The sequence below is a fragment of the Anabrus simplex genome, chromosome 5 (assembly GCF_040414725.1).
Source record: "Anabrus simplex isolate iqAnaSimp1 chromosome 5, ASM4041472v1, whole genome shotgun sequence".
Lineage (NCBI taxonomy): Eukaryota > Metazoa > Arthropoda > Insecta > Orthoptera > Tettigoniidae > Anabrus > Anabrus simplex.
Window position 1 is genome coordinate 68,767,139 of NC_090269.1, and position 25,734 is coordinate 68,792,872.

Below are 25,734 nucleotides of genomic sequence, written 5' to 3' on the forward strand. Positions count from 1 at the left end.
GGTATTGGTGAGAGTCAATTTTATCATGTTTATTAATTTGGGGTGTAGTCCAAGGTGTCTTAAAATTTTAAACAGAGATTCTCTATGGATGCAATCATAAGCTTTCTTGAAATCTACAAATGTTATCACCATATCTCTGTTTCTTCTCCTGTTATAGTCCATTATCAACTTAAGACTCATGATCTGATCAGGACAGCTCCTCCAGGGTCTGAAACCTCCTTGATATTCTCCTAGTTCTTTCTCAAGTTGTACACTTATCCTATTAAGGATGATTATTGAAAATATTTTGTATGTTATGTCTAGGAGAGAGATTCCCCTGTAGTTATTAGGGTCGGTTTTGTCCCCTTTTTTGTGCAGAGGATGAATGAGGGCTGTTGTCCAGTGTTCTGGTAGTTCTTCTTTAATCCAGATAGAGACAAGTTGTTGATGGAGGGCAACTTTTGCTGAGGTTCCTGCATATTTCCAGATTTCCGCAAAGGTCTGATCTTCTCCTGGCGCTTTGTAGTTTTTTAATTTATTCAGAGCTTGGTAGACTTCCTTTATTGTGGGGGGATTGATGTTTTCTGGTGATGTTTTTATCGGGGTGTTGGTGTCCAAATGAAGGAGTTCTGTAGGTTCCTCACAATTTAAAAGCTTGTTGAAATGTTTAGCCAGAATTTCTGCATTGTCTTTATTGTTATGGGCCAGCTTACCATCTTCATCCTTCATCAGTAGGGTCGGGGGTTCATATTTTTGGAGCTGCTTTCTGAAGGTTTTGTAGTAGTCCCTTGATTTAGTTTTACTGAACTGTTCTTCAATTAACTGCAGGGTGTCCTTATGATGTTGTCTTTTTATTCTTCTTAAGACTTGGGTAGTTTCTTTTCTCTGTTTTACTAGCTTTTGATAGGATATTTCTGTCTTTTGGGACTGAAGTAATAGCCATGCCTGATGTCTTTTCTCCACTGTTTCATCACATTCACTGTTCCACCATTGGTGTTTTTTACGTGGTTTAATTGGAGCTAGGTCTTCTGCAATTTGTTTAAGGTTGTGTACTAAGTCTTCAAGTTTGTCTGTGATTTTTATTTTTTCAGTTGCTTTCTGGTAATTTTTGTTGTTGATTAGCTGGGTAGGATCTATTTTTCCTTTAGTTTTAAGGGCTTGCTTTTGTTGTCTCCTCTGGGGAGTGAGTTTAATTTTAATTTTAACTACGTAGTGATCTGAACCTGTGTCTATTCCTCGGAGGACTTTGACGTTATAGATCTCTTTGTGGTGGTATTTGTCCATGCAGACGTGGTCCAGTTGCCATTCTCCTTTAGTGTAGTCAGGGTGTTTCCATGTTTTGAGTTTTTGAGGTTTCCTCTTAAAACATGTAGATTTTGAGATTAAATTATGGTTTCTACACAGGTCAACTAGTCTCTCTCCATTTTTATTTGTTTTCTTGTGTGCTGGCCATTTTCCGATGATGTCACGGTATTTTCTTTCTCTGCCTAGTTGAGCGTTGAAGTCGCCTATTAATAATTTTATATGGTGTTTGGGGATGTTATCTATGGTCTGGTCCAATAGGTCCCAAAATTCTCCTGTTTCCTCCTGGTCTTTTGAGGAGTTGTTTTTATCATTAGTGGGAGCATGGGCATTTATTATAGTATAGATTTTATTAGATGCCTTTAAGGTGAGCGTTGAGAGTCGTGGAGACTGTGATCTGAATTCTTGAACTGAGTTTATTATTTTAAGGCTGACCAAAAATCCTGTTCCAAATTGTGGGACATTCTTCATCACTCTCTTCCCGGGTATACCTTTATAAAGTCTGTACCCTTGAGATTCCAAGGCATCCTGGTCAGTGTTTCTAATTTCCTGTAATCCCATGATAAGTATTTTGTGTTGGTCCATTATGTCGGTGATCACTTTTAGTTTACCGGTTTGCATGTGTGAGTTTATGTTGTGTGTAGAGAAGTATGTTATCTGCTTTGGTTTGATTCTTGATTTTGTCTCATTCGTGTATGTAGTACTGGGGTATTTCCATGCCTCCGACTTCACGGTATCTTTCAGGTGGCAGCCCACTGTATCCGAATGCTGCCTTCTCTGAACTCTTGGTTCAGCCGGTGGAGTATTCCTTAAAAGACCTTCCATGGTTGACTGTCAAGGTGTCACCTGTGTGGGACTAGGTCCCGAATTACAACTCTGGATGTGATCCAGTGAGGTGATAATGAGGCCGCTCCTCTGGAGTACAGACGCCTTGTGCAGCCGCCCCTAACCTGGAGAACAGACGCTGCATAATGGATTCCAGTGGCATTTCCTCCACTGTGGGGACCATCACCCTACCCAAAGGGGCTCATTCGCCCGAAGCCGTTGGCCCCCTTAGGGAGTCAGGTTATTTCCCGCCGCCCAACACTCGGCGTTGGCAATTTTACAGCTGGGTGCCAGACCAGCAAACCCTCCTCCTTTCTCATTCCGGACTTGGGACCGGACAATGGCGTAAGATATAGTCTATTATAGATCTGGTACCCCTAGCCTCCCATGTGAAGCAGTGAATAGCCTTATGCTTGAAGAATGCATTCGTAACTGCTGAACTCATACTAGCACATAATTCCAGCAAACACTTCCCATTCCCATTAGCTTTCATTTCTTCCCTACATTTACCAAGGGTGCATCGAAAGAAAATCAGGTCCCAGAATATTTGCTTAGGGAAATTAAAATTTCTATTTTCAAAATAGGAGATAAGAAGTAAGAGAGGAGGGAACACAATGATAAGCCATGTTAAAAAAATTATGGGAGGAATACTAGGATGAAGAATTGAAGGATGGTTAAGTTAATACAAGAAGACCTGCCTGTTTTTAGAAGTTATACAGTCTATCCTATTTTTATAACGTGTAAACTATATGAAAGCATTGAAAGTATGGAAAGGATATGATGGTGTTTTAAGATTTAAAAAAGGCTTATTAGAATGACCTTAAGCAAACTTTTGTGAAAGTTCTGTGGTATTGAATTAGGAGGTAATTACCTACAAATTCATAACTGAATACAGTATAGACATCATAAGAGGAATCCAGCTTTGGAGTGTTTTCTAGATTGTGATGTGGAATTTACTATAGAATACGGATACTGCAATAGTGATAAAAGTAATAACAAATAGGACATATTGATAACAAACACACACACACACCAAATTTATTAGCCACATGCCAATGAGATAAATGGAGCTCTTCCACCAACTTCTATCCTCCTCCTGTTCAAATCTATCCTACTTCAATTTTCTCTTCTCTGCGTCCACTGAGATATAGGGTAAGGGTTATTCTGCCCGAAGGCAGGTCCGAACCTCCGCAGAGGTGTTCCTGAGCCGGAGTTTACGTGCGGTAGGGTGGCCAGTTCCTTTCCGCTCCTCCATTCCCTTACCCCCCCCCACCAACAGCGCGTGGCAACCCATCCAACTCCTGACCATGCCCAATGTTGCTTAACTTCGGAGATCTCACGGGATGCAGTGTTTCAACACAGCTACGGCCGTTGGCTCTGAGATATAAGGACATGATAAAAGACAACATAGGGGCCATAGGGGACAAGGCATATTACATACCAATGATACAGTATATACAGCTGAGATCTGGCAAGTGGAGGCAAAGAAGGATGGAAATCAAATTTAAGCAGCAGAAAAGTAATACCTGTACATATATTTGTAAAGATTAAATGATCACCTGAATGGGTATTAGTAGTTCTTGCTATTCTCTGTTAATGTCATTACTCTTTTGGTGGCATACTGCTAGGTGGTACCAGTCACATCTTGGTTGCACAACTCACACACACAACTATGGCTGGTACGATTTGTCCATACATACCTTGTGGTAGAAGCCATAAATGGTGAATCATGTCACTATGTGTCTTAGCTCTTGATTTTCCTTTGTCCAGTTTCTTTCATTTATGGCACTCTTAGCATAGAAGTCTAGTTATATCTCTCTCCTCTCCAGATGCTTTGTATACTGTTCTGTAGATGGGAGGAACAGTCGTGTTCTGAGGTATTCACTGTAGAAGGACTCCTTAGTGAGTTTGTAAATCATCCTTGATGGCGCTGTTCTCGGAGCACATTTAAGAAAACTTTGACACTTTTGGTTTTCTCAAAATCCTTGAGTTGTAGCTTTTCCCAAATCAGCTCCAGTTCATAAGTTACCAGTACTATGGCAGAGATATTGAAGTAAAAAAAAAAAAGCATAATTGCTGTTGTTAAATTCTGGACTGAGAAAAAAAATGCTCCTGTGGCTACTGATGTTCTTTCATGAATATGAAATGTAAAAACACTTGTAGTCTAGAGATATTTGCAAATTTCTGACAGCTGTTAAGGGTTCACCATTCAGATTAAGAATATTCCTTGCTGATTTTTTCCCCTTCTCTTCTAAAGGTCAGTTGGATGCTCTTCATTAAACTGTGAGGTTTTTCTTCCCATCCATTTGTCCAGTTCTGGTAAAGGTGCTTGTAGATCTTCTCTATTTGATGAACCCAGTACCATGTCATCTGCATAAAGAAGGAGTTTTGTTTCCATCATACATTTCAGTATGTCTGTGATGTCTGCTGTGAGTATATTAAATAACCAAGGGCTCATGGTATGACTCTGTAAGATCCCATTAGTTTGTTCAAACACTGTCATCAGTTCATAAGTTATGAATTTCATTATGGTCTGTATTGACAAGTGATCACTATCAAAGGGTAGAAAAAGGTACCACCTATTCAATACCATTAGCTTATAGGACACTATATTAAGCTAATGGTATTGAGTAGGTGGACAAAATTGACTGCCAAGTGTTTTCTAATGACCTGACTAGTGGATGTGTTTTCCTGATCATATTTCTTATCTTTGTCATCAAGATTTCTCTGTTAAGCAGATCAAAAGCCTTCTTGTAATCAATGGGCTTCATTTACTTCTTCCAGTAAGTATCTGACAGTGGGTATTGTGCTTCTTCTGCTTACGTAGCCACACTAGAATTCAGGTGTTCTATATAGATTTGGTCTATACCTGACGCCTTTTAGTTTTTAACTTGCTTTCTCACCTGTGAGATTCCTGTGGGTATTACTTGAGTGCTCTCTTCCACTGGTCCCTTTGGATGATTAATTTTGTGTGCTTCCACTGGTTCCTCATCCTCTATTCTAAAAGTGCACTTCTTGTCCTTCTGGTTCAGAATAGGTCTGAAGTGTTTCTCCCAACTATCCACTGGGATTTCCTTTGACCTTGGAATTATTTTCTTTCTGAATGCCAGGAAGGAATCAGTTTTTGCCAACTTGTCTAGTGTTCTTGCCTCCTCTTCTCTATGGAGAGATTTTTTCAAATCCAGTTTTTCTACGCTCCTCTGTGTTGTATTCTTGTAAATTCCTGTCTTGCCTTGTGTAGCGACAACAGAGTTTCTTTTCTTATAAGGGATTTTCTCCCTCTGATTGAAATTACCGCTTCCCTTAACAAATCTGTAACCATTCTAGTTGCTTCATTATTTGTCCTTCACATATAAGTCGATCGGCATTTGTAAGTATTTCATTTTTCTGGAGTTTTGTTTGGTTCAGCCTTCTAGAAGTTTACTTCCCCTGCCTGAGTACTTTGAGCTGAATGTTGGTTGGGTTATCATAACATCAGTTACCACTGGGATGTGTTTCCTAATCGGTGCTGCACCTGAGGTCCAGATACTTTCCTTCTCCTGAACGAAATCCTATTTCCTTTATAAAAAAACTAGATTGCTTATTGCGAGCAAAGTACGTCTAATCGTCTTTCCCATTCACTGTGGTGAATCCTCCCTCTACCAACATTTCCAGTACCAACTTCGTCTTCTGACTTGGTTGGCCAATTTGATGGTTTATATCCCTTCAGTGATATCATCTACCAAGGTATTTGGTCTGATGTACAGAGATTAGTGTCACCAGAGATGTCCATACTATAACAATGTTTTCTTTGTATATGTCCTTGAGTTTATCCACCATGCCTCCTACAAAGCATAAAACATCTCCTTCAGGTCTGCCTGCTGGGGGTTTTGAATGTGTGTGGATGCCATAAAATTCCTGCAGATTGCTCCCCTCTAGTAATTAAGGTTCTGTAGCTACCAGTATATCTGTTTCTTGTATCATCTCATAAGTATATAAGGTATACCTGAGACCTTCCGTGTTCCACAGAATTAACTCGATCTTATTCCAATAAGACTCCTTCATTTCCTTTTTTTGCTTTTTTTTTTTTTTTTTTTTTTTTTTTTTTGCAAAGCAAAAGCAAAATCTCCTTACTAGTACTCCTTTGGGTCAGAAGTTTGTGTCTGATTTTGTGTTTAGTTATTGGAAAGGGATTCCTAACTTACGGGCCTTGTTTAGTCCTCGCGTACTAAGTTCATTGCAATTTATTTGTCCTTTTATTCCATTACTGACAAGAATGTTCTTCACAATTCCTGTCATGATGCTTGTTTTGACCTTCCCTAGATACAGCCAAGCTATATGTCTGCTGTGTGCAAGCCATTCTCTTCATCTCTGATGCAATCATCTTTTCTTTCCCCAGTTATTACTGTAGACTTTGGATCCTGCTGTCATGTTATTACGGATACCTTTGACCATGTAGTTACGTTTCCTTCCACCTTCTCTTTAGATGGGTTTTCTTTTACCTCTTCTCTTGGCTCCTTGCCTATAAAGCCATCATTGTGTTTCTTGGTTATTACTATCCATTGTATGCTCATTGGAATAATTCTGGTTAGGCTGTCTGATATTTTCTCCTTTATCAATGTACTTAGCCAATTTGTGAGGAAATCTATTATATGATCTACTTTTCCTTTTATTTTCTCTGCATTTTTGTTATATGCAATATTATCATTTTTGGTTTCCTTATCCTCCGAGATCATATCTGAATTGACTGTGACTTTATAATCATTGCAGAGCCAACGTTGGGCTGATGACCTTCGATGTTAGGCCCCTTAAAACAACAAGCATCAAGCAGAGCCAATGTAGTTACCTATTTTTCCTCTTTAAAATATAAAACGTTAAACCTGTGCACTGGTTTTCTTTTGCATATTCCATCACATCGGGGGAAAATTCCTCCTCCTTAGTGCTTTTGTTGCAAGTGCAGCACATGTTAGTATCTTTGCAAAGCTCTGATTGCAGTGTTGGCATGTCTGTTGTTATGTGAGCTTTAGCTGTCATTTACTCTTTGCTGCTGGTTTCGGCACAGTTGGGAAGGCATACGTGTGTCTGTAGGTATGCGGGAATTCTGTTCCTTTCTTCAGGAACGGCAGTTTCTCTTATTGAAGTATTCCTTGCCTATCAACAATAAGATATGATGGCTATCTTCTAATGATTTTCCAAAGACCTAAGTTACAATGTTTCAAATCCACAAGTAAACCGGCAATATACTGTAGTATTATAAGATAATACTTGTCCGATTGATCTCAGCTTCACAACACAAATTAAAGGACCTATAATGTAATGGCAAATAAAAATGAGAAACAACTATAAGCAGAAAAATAGTAGTCTTTGAACTAGAAAACCTTGGTCTTGTCGTAGGAATTTTGTGTCAATCAAACAACTGGGTAAGAATATATACGACAGGTATGTTTTCTCATTGTATTAAAATGCAAAACCAAGTCAGTGACAGAACTTGAAAGGATTTAAATGGATTAAAAATGGATGCTGAGAGTGACAAAGAGTGCACGATACGTAGTCGAGTGTTAATGTGAGATAATAGCCCTTTAGTGCATCAGTGAATGTGTAAAGTTTTCAGTGATAGTGGTTTCAATCAGAGCAGAAAAGTAATGAGAACAGGTATGTTACAGAGATAAGGTGAGATATAGTCGAATATGGAATTGTTTACTGGAAATATGCAAAAAGCTGGGCTGAGTAGCTCAGACGGTTTAAGGCGTTGGCCTTCTGACTCCAACTTGGCAGATTCGATCCTGCTTGAGTCTGGTGGTATTTGAAGGTGCTCAAATACGTCAGCCTTGCATTGAAAGATTTACTGGCATGTAAAAGAACTCCTGCTGGACAAAATTCCAGCACCTCGGCATCTCCAAAAACTATCAAAAGTAGTTAGTGGGATGTAAAAATAATAACATTACTTATTATATTGTTGTTACATATAGGCTGAGATAATTAGTACCATGTAAGTTAATCAAATGAATGAAAACAGAATAGTGAAGTAAATAATGGAAATACAAATGAAAGGAAAAAGATGCCAAGGAAGAACCCAGATTTTTGTGAGTAATAAAAGATTGAAAGATAATAGAACTTGGATAGGGATATGGAGCTACATTAGCAGTAGTGAAAAATATCTGTCCCAACTTAGCAACAAATGAATAAGGGAAAATGATAACGAATGCTTCATGATCATTGACTATATATTTTTATTTTTTTTGCTAGGGGTTTTACGTCGCAAAGACACAGGTAGATCTTATGGCGACGATGGGATAGGAATGGCCTAGGAGTTGGAAGGAAGCGGCCGTGGCCTTAATTAAGGTACAGTCCCAGCATTTGCCTGGTGTGAAAATGGGAAACCACGGAAAACCATCTTCAGGGCTGCCGATAGTGGGATTCAAACCTACTATCTCCCGGATGCAAGCTCACAGCCGTGCGCCTCTACGCGCACGGCCAACTCGCCCGGTGACTATATTTTTGTAATTCGATACTAAGCATGGTCTTATCCATGAACTGGCTGGAATCAGGTCCAGTAATTTTTCTGACAACAGAATAAATGAGAAGAATTGTACATATTTCATTTATTTGACTTCTTCTTCTTTGTTTTGCCTCATGACTGAGGCGTCGTGACTATCATAATATTCAGCCCTCTAGCCGATGAACCATACTCCGCCATTCTTCCCTATCTAAAGTTTTCAATGTGGTTGCTCTAAGAGAACACTGTAGGGGGCCGTTCACCATGTCAATCCATCACATTGGTACTCATCCTTGTTGTCTGGTTCCCTGGACTTTGCCCTCAACAATCAGCTTTTGAAGACCACCTCGGCGCATTATATGTCCAAAGTAGCGTACAATCCGCTGAGAGACCTTACACGATAGACAAACTTTTATCTGAAGTTGGTTCAGGATAGATATGTTCGTGCAATGAGTTGTCCTAGGAATCCTTAACATTTTCCTCCAGCACCACATTTCAAAGCTTTCTATCCGTTTACAATCACGTTACAGGATGGTCCACGTCTCTGCGCCATACAAGAAGACTGAGAAGACTAGAGATTCAATGAGCTTCTTTTTTGTCTTAATGGTGATGTTGTTATCTTTCCAGATCTTCCGCAGATGGATCATTGTTATCTTTGCTATTTCAATTCTTCACTTTATTTCATCTTTGGAACCACCAGAATTGGATAGTAAGGAGCCTAGGTATACATACTGATGTACAACTTCACACCCTCCAATCTGTTTGATATGTGGACTGTTGTTCTTCCTCTTCAGATGATGCTATCAAGGTGGTGTCATCAGCAAATCTCAAGTTGTTGATCTTGCATTCCCGAATGGAACCTTTGTCCCAGCCATCTAATGCAGTTCTCATTGCACATTCACCATAGATATTGAAAAGTAACGGTGACAGGATACATACCTGGTGAACTCCAGCACTTGTACGAAACTGCTGAGACTGTTTGTTTTGAATCTCCACAGTGGCTGTATTTTCCTTATACAAGGACTTGAGGAGATCAATCAAATGCAGTGGCAAACCCATGTCATCCAAAATTTTCCAAAGATGGTTCCATTGACAGTATCGAAGGCCTTTTGAATAAAGCACAGGTATACCGGAACATTGAATTCTCTAGCCTTTTCTATGATTTGTCTTAGGCTTAAGATCTGTTCTCGAGTGCCTTTTCCTTTCACGAATCCAGTCTGGACTTCAGGAATTTGATACTCTAGGAATGCCTGGAGTCTCTTGTGCAGGATATGAAACATAACTTTACTGGCATGTGAAATCAAAGCAATTAAGCGATAATTTCCACATTTTTTCCTTGATCCTTTCTTGTGGATTGGGACAAAGATTGACTGTACCCATTCCTCGGGCCATCTTCTAGAATTCCATATTGCTTGGCAGATTTTCAACAGCATTTCAATTCCAGCATCGTCTGTAGCTTTCAAGACTTCTGCATTATTCCATCAGGTCCACACACTTTTGACATTACTTTCCCCTTACAAGATAAAGTAGACATTTGAGGTATCTCAATTAAGTCTTCATGTACAAAGAAAAGGAGGAACTCATGCAAATCATAAATAGCACTCTGAAAGAGAAATTATTTGTAAAGTTTTGGTGTACAGAAAATATGCATTATTTCATTTTAGAGGCAGGGAACATTCCATGGTCCTAAAGCATGTTACCTGTATGATTTTGGTATTTATAGGGGATATGTTTCCAAGAAAATGTGTCGTTTATTGTATAAGGGTTAGTCAATGAAAACCAAACACCCACCATAGCACACATGCTGCGCGAAAGGTGGCAACACTGTTGTTATGTATTGATACTGCCATCACTGTGGTAGGAGATCTGCATAGTGACAGCTCACAGGTGCATGCACTTGTTGGGTTATGTCTTTGTTGGTGCACGGATTGGTCTAATGCGTTTGTCCAGCTGTAGAAATGGAGGCAAGCAAAGAAGAGTAGAGAAATGTGGTTCATTTTCTGGTGGTGCACGAGTGTGCACAAGTGGCATAGGAGATTCCAAGAAGGGCACACATCACTGCGAGATGATGCTCACCCAGGCCAGGCCCATAGAGCCATTAATCCTGATGTGATAGGGAGGACTGATGGCCTTATCCAGGAAAAGCGACGAATCACAGAGGAAGAAATTCGTGTTCAGGTCGGCATTAGCCATGGATCTGTGCATGCCATTATCAAAGATCAATTGCATTTCCGCAAAATTTGCCTGTAGTGGGTTCTGCATCAACTGACGGTGGGACAAAAGACTGACAGAATGACGTCATGTCCGAGTCATTTGCAGCGGTATCACGAGAAAGAGTATGTGTTTCTGTCCCGTATTGTCACAGGGGACGAAACCTGGCGCTGCCATTTCGAGCCCACGCGAAAACGACAAAGCCAACAATGGAAACATCACAATTCCCTCCTGCCAAAGATCCAAACCTGTTCACACAAGTTCCAGTAAAGTCATAATGACGTTCTTCTTTGACTGCAGGGGCCCTCAGGTTGTCGACTTCCTCGAGCATGGAACCACAATCAATGCACAGTGCTATGAAGACACTTTGCAGAAACTGTGATGTACCATAACGTCAAAACACCCTGGAATGCTGTCAGAGTCATCCTGCAGCATGATAATTCTCACCCCCATACTTCCAATCTGGTGAAGGCTACGCTTCAGCAGTTTGGTTGGGAAACACTTGCAACATCCCCCGTACACCCCGGATCTTTCACCTTATGATTTTCACATTTTTGGCGACCTGAATAAAGACATTCGTGGGCGTTGGTTTCATTCAGAAGAGGGAGTGCAAGAGTGGGTGTGGTTATGGATCCATCACCGACCTACCTCTTTCTATAAAACTGGAATTGATCGTCTTGACTCCCAGTGGGTTAAATATATTAACGCTTTTGGTGATTACTTCTGAATAAAACCATTCCATGGTCACGTTGCAGCAGGTGTTCGATTTTCATTTGAGTGCCCCTTATACATCTTCAAAAATATTGTAGGTACAGTACTACTAAGTATATATCCAATTCCAGCATAGTTAATTCATTTTAAATGAATGAATGAATGACTATATTTAATAGAATTAATGATCCCTAGCCCAATATGAAACCAAAAAAAAGCAATTTAATTAGTCTTTTCTAAACCTTAAATTAAATTCTAGTTTGTTCAGTTACTTTCATGTTAGGCCTAACTGACGTGAATGGTAAACACACCAGCCTAATAATCAGATAGTCTCAGAGTCTAAGAAATTGGAATTTGAAAGCCAACCGAGGGAAATGCCTATGCAGTACAAGTCAGTACAGGTCTTTTTGCAAACTGTCTTCCTTCCAATACTTTGACAGATTAAGAAACAATTTAGTGACTCAAGCAGTCTTCCAATAGTGAGGTGTGGTGAAAATACTCATTTTCAGAACATCTGTAATGATGTTCATTTTAAAAGTTCCAAATTTTTACATAGATTACTGATATTGAAAATCCATAACAAGTCTTACCTTACTTGACGATACTGATCTCCTGTTCCACAGCCTCGATTCTGATCAGCACCAATGAGCTGACACTCACTCCACCCTCCTGCCACCCACTGGAATGTCTCACAGGGTGTAACACACACTTTGAATTCTTCCAGTGCCCCGCATGGACGTCCAGAATTTAGGGAAGGCCGTATCACCTATGATATAATCACAATTTACCTCATTTTATTCTGGGCATATTTAAGGACTACATTTTTAACTTGTGAAGAGGAAGAAAAAGCAAATATTACAAAGGAGAAAGGAAAATCACAGGTGGACTATCACTGCATAATATATTTACATGGCAGACTAGAAAGTATTTTCCAATAAATATTCTATTCGTGTATCTTTGAGCTACTAGATAATACATACTTCTTTATATTTTCATTGGTGCTAGTCAGATGAATGCTTCAAGAAAAAGAAAAAATGTTAGGTATGTTATACATGCATATATTCTGTAAAGTATCAACAGAAATGTGCAAGGATAAAACCACAATTCAGATGCTTATTAGATTCTACTCAAAAAATGGCTTGTGTGAGTTTGTGTTTAGTAGCTGGAGAAATATGTGAGGTAGAAAGTGAAGGGTTAATATTAAAATTGCACCAAATTCATTCATGCTATTCAGTGATGGATTTACAAGGTTGAAAACAAACCTTGTTCAGGATAACTTTCATTTACAGTGAAAGAAATACTGTTCACCTTAGTCATTTGCACCAAGAGGTAATTGCTGGCAAGACTCTGAGTTTCTATAACTACAGATACTATGCACTTCCAACAACAACAACAACTTAACATAGTAAATTAAAGTAGGTGAATAGATTCATTCAAACTGACTCTGTATATATGTGTAAACGTAATTTTTTCCACAGCAGTGTTCTGTTGATCGAGGGAGATGCCTATGCAATACAGGCAGTTGTGAGATTGCATGTGGGATATGGTGGGTTGGATGAAAACCGTGTAAACACTGCGATGCCAAGAGTTTTATAAGTATACTGTATCCCCCTCTCCTCACTATCCTTTCCTATCTCAGTAGTGCCAATAAACCTAGCTGTAATGAAAAAATGAAATGGCGTATGGCTTTTAGTGCCAGGAGTGTTTGAGGACAAATTCGGCTCGCCAGATGCAGGTCTTTTGATTTGACTCCCCTAGGCGACCTGCACGTCGTGATAAGGATGAAATGATGATGAAGACGACACACACACCCAGCCCCGTGCCAGCAAAATTTACCAATTATGGTTAAAATTCCCAACCCTGCCAGGAATCGAACCCGGGACCCCTGAGATCAAAGGCCAGCACGCTAACCATTTAGCCATGGAGCCGGACAACCTAGCTGTGTTGGTGCTACATTAAATACCTAGCTAAGGAAAATAATCTGTTGCTATAAATTAATCGACTTTTTTAAAAGGGTGTATGACATACTGACTAAACTTTTGGGAAAATACAAAAAACTGTGTATTAAACTATAAAGTACAATGTTTGCATTTCTATCTCATTCGTAAGTTATAAAGTGATGTTATATGAAACAAATTTTCACCTTCAAGTAAACATCCTACTTTTCATTTATTTATACACTTTACTGGCTAATGCCCTTTTTAAACATTACAATCTATAACTAGAGAAATCAGGTTAGATTTAAATGGAATTAAATGAATTTATTCTATGGAATTCCATATTGTGATTATTCTAAATAATACATAACTTAGTATTCAGCCTCACATTTTAGTGCTTAGAAATATGCTTTTTTTTTTTTTCTTTTTCTTTTTAGTCACAATCTTTTATGTCTGAGTAAGATTTAATTTCAGCAAATAAGAACTAATACTTTGAAATCACTGTTGCTTATTACTGTACAGAACAAATTAGACAAGCAAAATAAAATCATTGACTTCAATATTTTTTTTTCGAAACTGCACTTTTTTCACTGTTCTTATTCTGTATCATTTTCATGTTCGGTTGGGCAAGAAAGGTTTCTGTGTAAACATCCTTGGTTAGTTATTCGAGTCAACAACAAACAAAATATGTATAAAATATAAATAACTGTCTTAAATTAAGTAGACCAATGACATGCAACCTCAACAGCATTTGGTGTTGCAGGGAGAAGATCCTCTACAGTACAAGATGCAGGGCACAGTGTGCAATCCAGTAGATGTTCCATGGTCTGCGGTTCTCTGCTGTCGCAGTTAATGTGGCCAATAGGGAAGTGATATCTCTGGATATTGCTTTTGGATCTTCCAACTCTAGAATGAAGACGATTGAGTGACATCCACACAATCCAAGTTTGTTCATGCCCAGATGGAAAGCTTTCCAAAGGGCAAGGCCAGGTAGAGTTATTCTCAAGTTGAGCATAATCACATTAGTTTTCTTGCTGTAGCATTCATAAGGAATGTAGGTCTGGATTTTCATCAGGTCTTGTATGTTTGCTCTTTTAATGGGAACTTCTCCAGTTGGGTATGATGGTGACGGTAATGCAAGTAGTGTACTTGAGCTAAGACCCATTAAGAAAGTTTGATTAATGATATGGTTTACTGTAGGATGCCCCTCAATGTAACCTTTTCCTTCATGAAGGTAAATAAATGACAAAGGGTACTGATTGAGAAGTTAATTCTTCCATTTCTGGGTTTTTGTTTTGTTCCTTCAGTGAGAAAGTCAATGAGATAGGCCTGTTTAAAACAAACAGAAATTTTTGACCCCCAGTTCTCACTCAATCTGAAGTATGAAAAATGCCCATTAAAAAAACCAATCAATCAATCAATCAATCAATAAATCAATCAATCAATCAATCAATCAATCAATCAATCAATCAATCAATCAATCAATCAATCAATCAATCAATCAATCAATCAATCAATCACTCCTGGCCTTTTCTTAAATGATTGCAAAGAAATTGGAAATTTATTGAACATCTCCCTCGGTAAGTTATTCCAATCTCTAACTCCTCTTCCTATAAAAAAATATTTGCCCCAAATTTTCCTCTTGAATTCCAACTTTATTTTCATATTGTGATCTTTCCTACTTTTAAAGACACCACTCAAACTTTTTCATCAAGTAGACGAATGACATTCCACACCACATTCCACACCATTTCTCCACTGACAGATCGGAACATTTAAATTTTCTGAAATGCACAAAAAACAGAAAACAGACCAAATACAGAGTTATGCCCATTTGAAAAAAAAAATTGAATGTAGATACAGTGGAGTTAATTATAACTTTTATAGACAGTTATCCAAAATAGACACAAATCCTCAGTTTGTTGGTCTTTAAAATATCTCTTAAGTACCAATCATACCACATAATTCCGAACTCAGTTTAGAAAATGAAGGTGAGGTCAGCATTTCAATTATTTAGCAACAGTATAACCTAATTGAGAGGAATTAGATATAGTGAATGTAGTGGTGGAGTAGCAGCTCTGGTCTAATACAGCACTAAATATGATCATTCACACAATGACTCCCAGCAAATTTAGAGCTGACTGCCAATGATGTGCAGTTTTCTCTTGAAGAGAAGGTTTTTTTTTTTTTTGCTATACGTCGCGCCGACACAGATACGTCTTATGGCGACGATGGGACAAGGAAGGACTAGGAGTGGGAAGGAAGTGGCCGTGGCCTTAATTAAGGTACAGCCCCAACATTTGCCTGGTGTGAAAATGGGAAACCACGGAAAACCATTTTCAGGGCTGCCGACAGTGGGGTTCGAACCTGCTATCTCCCGAATACTGGATACTGGCCGCACTTAAGCGACTGCAGCTATCGAGCTCGGTTGAAGAGAAGGTGCTGCATGCTATAGTACAGGGTAAACTATTTAATTCAAAGTCAAATGATATTCCCTGAATTCAAATTAGGTCTTCATATGTTATTTTGATCGGTTAATTAAAAACACGGTTAATATGTAATTTGAAATTCTCATCAGGCCCCTAAACTATGTAATTTAAAATCAGTATTGTAATCTGGTTGCTGCATAGCAGCTAACAAATAAAGTCATTGTAGACAACGATGACAATGAGTGACAGTCTCATATCCCTCATTGTCGCGTATGCGCCAGAAGATTAGGTTGGCCCTACTTCAATTTTTCAGGAATTAAAGCGTATATTGCTGCTTCTTTGGTTTTTTTTATCACATTGTCGACGAGCCGTATTATTGTCATGATGTACATGTATGGTATGGCCGCAGAGTTATTTATGTTCAAGTTTCGTAGAGTCTAAATTTGTTATAATGGCTGAAAAGAAGACGTATTCTGCAAAGACGATAGCGGAGAAATTGCGGATCATCAAGGGAGTTGATGAGAAGAAAAATCTAACAGTGAAATAGCCAAAACATATGGAATACCGCTATCAGCACTTTCGACATTCTTAAAATATAATACCAGTATAGTTGGTCCGTTATTGGACATTATAAATTTTCCAGCTGGTTGCCAGTAGCACACCTACCAAGACACATTTACCAACTGATGAACCCAACTTAGCACACTGAGGCGAAACATTGGCAACCAGGAATAATAATAATGTTATTTGCTTTACGTCCCGCTAACTACTTTTACGGTCTTCGGAGATGCCGAGGTGCCGGAATTTAGTCCCACAGGAGTTCTTGTACGTGCCAGTAAATCTACCGACACGAGGCTGTCGTATTTGAGCACCTTCAAATACCACTGGACTGAGCCAGGATCGAACCTGCCAAGTTGGGGTCATAAGGCCAGCGCCTTAACCGTCTGAGCCACTCAGCCCGGCACAACCAGGAATGAGTTAGCTGGAAAATTTTTAATGTCCAATAATGGACCAATTATATTGGTATTATAAAATCAGTCCTTATCAGTTTTAAAAATAATCGAGAAAAAATAAATGAACAACAGGTGATCGAAGCTAAGAAGATTGATCAACGGAGGTGAATTCGAGGAGTGTGGCACACGGAGGTAGAAGATGAGTTAATAAAGTGGTTTCATCAAGCCCATTTAAATAACATTGTGGTGGATGGTCCATTGATAAAAGAAAAGGCCAACGAACTGGCATCGAAGCACGGACTGGACTTGCAGTGTTTGAATGGCTAGCTACAACGATTCAAATGGCATAATATCACTTGACAGGCAGTAAGCGGTGAAAGTGCAAGTGTTGATACAGAAAGTATTAACGAATGGTGGGAATGAGTGGCACCAATTATAGTTAAATATGCACTGAAGGACACGTTCAATATGGACGAGACAGCTCTCTTTTTTTTTAATGCTTAACCAAAGGGAACTCTCTCTGTGAAAGAAAGTTTGCAATGCCTTGCTGTTTTAAGGGTGTGAAGAATTTTGCATATGATTACAGTAAAACTGCTTGGATAACAGGAAATTTGTTCCGTGAATGGTTGCTCTGTTTGGAAAGAAAGACGGTGTGTAAAGACAGCAATATTCTTCTTATTCTGTATTGATGCGGTGCCCACAACCATGATGGACTGGAACTTAAAAAAAACCATCTCCTGTACTTGCCGGTAAACACTACCTGCCATATGCAACCATTGTATCAAGGGATTATCTAATGCATGAAATGTGCATATTGGAAGTGGCTCGTTCATCTTTTAGTAAGAGAGGTATCAAGAAATGTGCTCTACTCTGATATCAGGTAGTGGAATGTCATGGATGCTATACAGATTGTAGCTGTAACTTGTGACACTGTAATACCATCTGTTATAAGGAACTGCTTCTGGAACTGCAGTTTCTTTGCAAATGATACAGAAGAAACAGCCATGGCCGATGCTGATAACAGGAACTGGACTGATTTACAACAGCATTTGGAGTTGGAAAAACACTTTGGAATACTTTGTGAACACTGACAATCAAGTACAGTAACAGATGCTATCTCATGTGACACAACTGACCCTTGTGAGCTAACAGAAGTGGAATCACAAGCAGACGAAATATTGGAAACGGAGTTTCTTCTCATGCGCCTGCCGGCTAAAGACGCAATTACAGCCTTACCAATTCTGCCCCAGAAAATGTTGTGAATGCAATGGGTGTAATAGAAGATTTTATTTTGACAACTTACAGAAATGCACTTAAGCAACACACCATTGACTCGTATTTCAGAAAAGAATGACATTGTTTTCAGTGTTTGGCTAACGAGGAAGATGTTGAAATGCATTATTGTTGGAACTTAATTTCCATGTTGGCTACATGTCAGAATAACTTCATATTGGCCACCCTGTCATAAATAGATTTTTCATGTTTTCATTTGTTTTCATGTGTTTCGAACATCAAAGTATCAATGGTTTCAATCAATGTCAAATAAAATATTGTGTGTGCATTGTATGAAGATGTAAATATGATTGCATTCTGGATTATTATCAACTTACAATAGTTATGCGAGTACTTCATAACATAGATAACTGCAGGGCTTATTTTCCTTTGTAAATATCGGATATAAAGCACCACAGACCAGAAATGATTTGGAGGCTCACTTAACCCAATTTCTAGCCTGTCAACTGTGCATTAACTCGCCAACTTCAAAGTTCTTGCTGTGTCCACATTTTATTACTGTATTCCTTTTGTGATTGTAGACACTGACTGTGAATTGTTTTCAATTGTCTAATGGAAAATGCTACAATCACATGATCTTTCTGCCGATAGCAGGTGATTGACAATAGTTTTGTTGCTTCAGTTTATTGTTTTGTATTTACCCAAGTAATCAAAATAATGGATAGGAGTGTTCTAAACATTCCGGAAGAGTCGGCCATTCTATTTAGGTATGTAACTTTTAAGACCAATGAACCTGGACTTCTTTACTATTAAGTGAGTCTCTGTACCATGTACCCAATTTTTGCCCCCTCCTTTTATTCTTGTATTCTATATGAAAAAAAAAAAGTGAATTATTATCTTTCTTACAATTTCTGCTATATTAGTCTTCAGGATCAAAGGTATATGGGTATGAGTCATGAATACAACACTTACTTACATATTTTCAATATTTTTTGTTACGCAAAAATTTGTTTAATTTGAAATCTGATTTTTCCTGATCACTTTCAATTATCGAGATTTCATTATACTCAATTGATATTGGTTCAATTTTTCATAAACATTTCTGTTATGTATATACTTATTTATTTGGTGAAAGGTGTGGAGGTGCTAGCTGTGGTGATGGTGAGGAGTCTCCCAATACTTGGGCATTTCTAATCCAACACTCTCTCCCGGCTAACACACACATAGTATACACACAACATTTGAAAGTTACCTGCCGTGTGCGATTGTGCATGCCTGGACCACAGGTAGTAGAACATTCACCCCATGGACTCCATTCTGACAGTACACAGTCTGTTGGACATGGTACAAAGCAAGGTTCTTCTTGAAGACCTGAGCCTGCTCCACAAAGGCTGAAATGAAAATATTATTTTAATTTTATGTCTAGCATTTTTATTTCTCTGAATGAATCCTGAAATAAACTTCATCCTATTATCATAAAACTTAAGAATCATGAACAAGAAATTGAAAATTAATGATTTAATATCATTTTCCACAAAATCATGGCAATTAAATTCCTATTATGAAAAGTAACTACTCTTTTAAAAGCACAAACAACAACCTATTCAGTTTGTAATGAGAATGAATTAACTCTTGCTTGAATATTTGGCTAAGTGGGTTGTCTGGCCAGTCTGTTGATAACTTGATGAGGGCGGTAGTGTGAGTGTTTGTTTAAATCTTGTAGCTAAAGTTCTGGAGAGAGCACAGCTGGGCAAAACAATATCAAAAATTACACAACAATTAAACATCACCCAGGTCAGCAAAAAATATGCAAGTCAGCTAGTAAGCAACAAACCCTTCCATCAAGGCAGGGACAAGTAAACAAGGATTACCTCCCCTGTCTATAACTGTACAGAAATAGTCTGATAGAATATTGATATGTGGACTGCATTCTATTCTTCCCTTTGTTGTTATGACTCTCACAATAACAGTAGGGACAGTCAACTTCAATAATAATTCTTCACCAACTAAAATGCAAGCTCTACTACTCCTACTAGTACTACTACTAAAAACATTTTCATTCCTCCCCTGAAGGGGGAGGTGGGCCTCTTAGATGGTGACGCAGTCTCTCAGGCCAGGAGATTTGTTACGGTGAAGGATATGCTTGGAGAAGGTGAGGGGGTTGGTGGCTGTGGCCTATACTATGAATTGTCCTGGCCTTCGCCTTAGTGCAGGAGAATGGAAAACCACGAAAAACCATTCTCAGGACAGCCGACAGTTAGGTCAGCCGGGAGGTCAAGCCCTGTCCCATCTCCTGAATGCAGAGGTGTAGAGCTATGGTAGAGCCATGACCCCTCCTCCTCTGCTCGGTTGGCCAGTCAGAGTGCAGAGCTGTTGGAACACAGACCAGCCATGGCCTCTTATGGGCCAAGACCCACTCTGCATCTACTGACCTGCTCTACTGAAATTTCTACAGTGTCATGATATAGACATTGTAAAGCTACAAGGGGTTTCCATCAATGATTTCTCTTCAGTATACTACTACAATGCTTATACTACTATTATTACTAATTCAAGTATTAAACTGCAATCAAAAGAGAAGAATCCCTCTGGTCATGGAATGAGTGGCAGATTTCAAGATTACCTGTTTTACAACGTTTATGCATCATCTGGGAGAACGAATGTCAGGAAAGGACAAATTCTTTCAGTCAGACTTAACTGTGTACTACGTGCAACAGACTGTACAGGTCCCTTCAAGCTAAGTAGGAGCTTACAAAATCTGGTAGCAAATCTCCAAATGTGTGATGCTTGGCTGTTAAAACATAATACAGTACACCAGAAAATTTTGCAGCAAGACTGGATTGCTTTTATGTTCCACAGAATTTAGCTAATGGAATAAGTCATGTAGAAGAAGTACTAGTCCTATTTGATCATGCAGCTGTGATCCTATGTATAAGATTCAAAATAAATTTCATACCTAGAAGTCGCTATTACTGGAAGATGAATGCAAACTGTCTTCAGATTGCTAGTATCCTTGAAGAACTGAAATTACTTTGGAGAGAATGGAGCAAAAGAAAGACTAGATATCAAGATTGTGCTGACTGGTGGGATCGGTATGTAAAGCCACAAAGTAAATATTTCTTTAAGCGAAAATCTTACGAACTTTATCAAGACAAAGAACATCTATTAACTTCTATTTTAGGTGCATTTATTACTTACAAGAAAACTACCCACCATCACCTGAGAGAGGAAGTAAAATCAGCTGCTATAAAGCAAAAATACTTGCTTTATATAATCAACAAATGCATGGACTCAAGATATGCAGCTGGGTCAATGAACCAATTGAAAACGAACAGATCAATCTTTATCATGTAATGAAGGACTATAAATGCTGCAGATCATGTCTCATATTGAAAGTTCCAGAAGAACAAGAGCACAGCACAACACAATGAAAATAATTTTTTTTGCTGACTGTAAGCTTACAATCCCAGAGATGGGGACAACCCAAGCCGTCAAGGACCCATGACCAAAGAAGAAGTTTTAACATTGATACCTCAAGGGAAGAGCTCAAAAACATCTGAGATTGATAGAATACCTCAGGAATTCACAGTCCTTTTCTTAGTCCCATGTTTATCTCTTATATTCAATGTCTATAAACAAATATATTCCTGTCTGCTGGCAAATAACTGAAAAAGCCTTCAGCTGTATCCTGAACAGAGAAAACATCTTTGCGAATCCCATCATACTGAATGAGCAGCTGGGCAGCTTGGGTCACATAGCTATTAGCTTGCATTTGGCTGATAGTTGGTTCAAACCCCCACTGCCAGGAGCCCTGAAGATGGATTTCCGTGGTTTCCCATTTTCACACCAAGCAAATGTTAGGGATTTACATTAATTAAGGCCAAAGTCACTTCCTTCTCACTCCTGGCCCCTTTCTATCCCACTGTAACTGTAAGACCTAGCAGTGTTGGTAAGATGTAAAGCAAATTCGGTTTAAGAAAAATCTATCGTCGAGGGGTTGTTGTACTGATAAAGACATTCTCTACAGCTACTACTGTCAATGATAATTGCCCAATCACTCTTCTGACCTATGACTATAAAATATTAGCCAGAATTCTTGTAAACAGATTACAACCATTATTATCCTCCCTCGTTCACCCTGCACAACATTGTGGAGTACCTGGTCGAACAATTTTTTTAATGTTACCTATTCACTGAATGATTATGAGGCGTCAATCCTTTGCAATCATTCATATAGCTTACTATTGTGCTTAGACCATCAGTGTGCATTCAATAGTGTGAATCATCAGTATCTACTAAAATTTTTGAATTGTATGGTCTTAGTCCCACATTAGTGTCTATACACAAATGTATCTGCAATTTTGCAAATTAATGGCATTTACATTACAACCATTCCCATTAAGAGATCAGTATAACAAGGATATCTGGCTTCAATGGTGCTGTTTATCTTGGCCTTGAATTCTCTCATTTGCAAGCTGCATAAGAAATTGGAGGAAAATAGCAAGGAAGTGCAAAGCTCGCAGCAGCTGCTTACGTGGATGATGTTAGTGTACTTTTAACATCAGATTACGATGTTCACCATATGTGGAATGCAGTATCTGGGATGTCTATCAACTACCATAAATCCAAAGTCCTTCTCTTAGAAGACTGGAAATCATTATCTCAACTCACACCTCTACAAACAATTGAAACACACAAGATACATGGGATACATTACGCTCGAAAGACCAGTGAAATAAGTCAACAAAACTGGGGCCTGTTGTCAAAAAGATAAAAGTCTATGAAAAAGAACTCTATTGCTGAGATCACTCCTTCATCCAAAGGATTTGGGCTGTCCAAACATACTTATTATCACAATGCTGGTATTTTGCACAAGTTCTACCATTGCCTTCAACATTTGCTAAACAGATAATATGAGCTATTTCATGGTACATTTATCATACAAACATCCTTCTTGTACCAATAACTATCTTTTATCTTCAACCAACAGCTGGTAATCTTGGGTTGGTAAACGTCAACAATGAATGTCAGGTTCTCTTCTTGAGTTGTGGAAGGAAAAATAGAAATGAAAAAAATGAAACTTCTCATCTGCTTGGTAATAATAATAATTTCGTGTGGTTATTTCTAGCTGAGTGTAGCCCTTGTAAGGCAGACCCTCCAAAGAGGGTGGGCGGCATCTGCCATGTGTAGGTAACTGCGTGTTATTGTGGTGGAGGATAGTGCTATGTGTGGTGTGTGAGTTGCAGGGATGTTGGGGACAGCACAAACACCCAGCCCCCGGGCCATTGGAATTAACCAATTAAGGTTAAAATCCCCGACCCGGCCGGGAATTGAACCCGGGACCCTCTGAACCGAAGGCCAGTACGCTGACCATTCAGCCAATGAGTCGGACATCTGCTTGGTTGAAACACTGGTCTACTGTGACTGACTTGTGCAATCCACCTGATCTTCTGAATTTCCCCCAGCCCTGAAGAATCTCCGTATTTATCTCCAAGAATGGTGTTATCTGGCAGAAGATAAGTTAATATTAGAAGTACAATTAACACACCAACTTTATGCTGATTTATTTAGTTGATCACCTTCAGTGCATATGCATTTAGGTCCCTCCAATCACTGACTTTCAACAACTCTGGAAAAATGTTAGTGCTATTCACTTGCCAGCTAAAGTACGATCTACATGGTATAGGGTAGTCCATGACATTTTACAGCAAAGAAACAGCCATATCAAATATGAATGACTCATTTGGATTCTTTTTGCTGATGTTGTTCTCAAAGTGACTCAATACTTCACAGATTGACCTCTTGTCTGAGAGTTGGACCAGTGTATATGCAAGCGAAAGCATTCCTTCAACAGAAAACCTTCACAATCAACAGATAGGACCAATTTAAAAGACCAGATTACCTCATTACCCCAATGACAAGACACAATTCTACACTATGGATAATTGATGCTTGTTGTTTTAAAGGGACCTAACATCTAGGTCATCGGCCCTCTGGATAATTGGGCACACCGTGCATTTTATACTGAATACTAATGGACAGCTGGACAATGAGCTTTACAGTGCATTTCTGAAGAGAACAAGATGGCCGCTGGTTGCCCCACCCGCGCCCAAGTCTATGATCTGTATGGACATTATTTAAGTGCTTTTTAAAAACTAATTTTTTCTGGATACAGAAGTTAAGGAAAGTGAAGCAGGAAATGTGGAATGGCTTACAGACTCTAATGTCTCATATACAGAGATAAATTAAAACAGAGTATAGTTAAAGCCTTGTCTAGAATATTCAATGAAACTACTTTGTATCACCTCCTACCTATTTCTAACATTTGAATGTAAATCATTAACAAGTAAAAGTAAATAGCACAGAAAAGATAATCAAGTCAGTATTGAGATTATGACATGTCTTTAATCATAAACATTCTGTAATTGGTCATATTTTGGTAAATAAACATGTATTTTTTAAAATATTGTACTATATCAATTTTACAACAGTTTTAATAATTAAAATGGTCAGTTATGACCTCCATATTCAACTAGTTCCACGTTTATGGCAAAGCAATGTATTCCCAATAATAATTACAATAACAATTATAATAAAATACTTTTTTTTCTAGTTGCTTTACGTCGCACCGACACAGATAGGTCTTATGGCGACGATGGGACAGGGAAGTGCTGGGAGTGGGAAGGAAGCGGCCATGGCCTTAATGAAGGTACAGCCCCAGCATTTGCCTGGTGTGAAAATGGGAAACCACAGAAAACCATTTTCAGGGCTGCCGACAGTGGGGTTCGAACCTACTATCTCCCGAATACTGGATACTGGCCGCACTTAAGCGACTGCAGCTATCAAGCTCAGTAATAATATACTAAAAGAGTGCTTTAATGTATTATTTATATAGCATATTAATTCCAAAACAATTCCTACCTGGGCTCCACTAGGTTATTATCTTTGTCATAACATCCTGCTCGGCGAAATCTGGAACCAGATCCACAAACAGATGGTGCAGGCCTGCCATTGGCTGTCACACTATTGATATCACGTTCCAGAATACATTCTGACCAATCCCCCTGGGGTTGTAGAGTGTACCGATCACAAGGACAAGGTGCAGTTTCTGTTTGCGGAAACAAGGTTGTGTTCTTGCAGTATTCACGGGTGCTGGATAATCCTGTGTATTGTTAGAACATAATTATTTGTCTTAATAATGTAGCAATGTAAATTTGTTGTGGGTTATAGGTACAGATATTGAAACTACTTATGCTATCTAGCTCTGCTAAATATACCTAGAAAGCAACAAGTTTTGGAGATTAGAGGTACTTCCTTTGATTATTTTAATATTGCTCTCTACATACAACATCAAAGAGCAACAAAATAATATGATGATTTATGAAAAAAAATATTTTATGACATTTTATAATGGAAGCTCATGACTAATTTTAAAAGAATACCATTCACAAAACGTGATCACCTATTTAATAAATGAATGACGTGTGTGGCCTCCGGAGAGGCCTGGTGCCAGTCTTTTGAGTTGATGCCATATAGGTGACCTGCACATCTGTGAGAATGGAGCCCTAACTAGGATGATTTCTAATGCTTAAGACAACACACACACCTAGCCTCCGAGACATCAAAATTAACCAATTAAGGTTAAAATCCCCTGCCGGGAATTGAACCGAGGACCCCTT

The 25,734-nt window shown here is 38.7% G+C and overlaps 1 protein-coding gene across 1 annotated transcript in view; it reads right to left on the bottom strand.

The window, feature by feature from the left end:
* The window catches only part of LOC136874354 (thrombospondin type-1 domain-containing protein 7B), a 193,262-nt gene that overhangs the window by 61,655 nt on the left and 105,873 nt on the right, over positions 1 to 25,734 (bottom strand). Inside the window, exons 16-18 of the mRNA XM_068227767.1 lie at positions 24,977 to 25,217; positions 19,308 to 19,446; positions 12,094 to 12,269 (exon numbers count right to left, since the gene is read on the bottom strand). Of these exons, the coding sequence (XP_068083868.1) occupies positions 12,094 to 12,269; positions 19,308 to 19,446; positions 24,977 to 25,217 (556 nt within the window). The remainder of the gene's footprint in view (positions 1 to 12,093; positions 12,270 to 19,307; positions 19,447 to 24,976; positions 25,218 to 25,734) is intronic.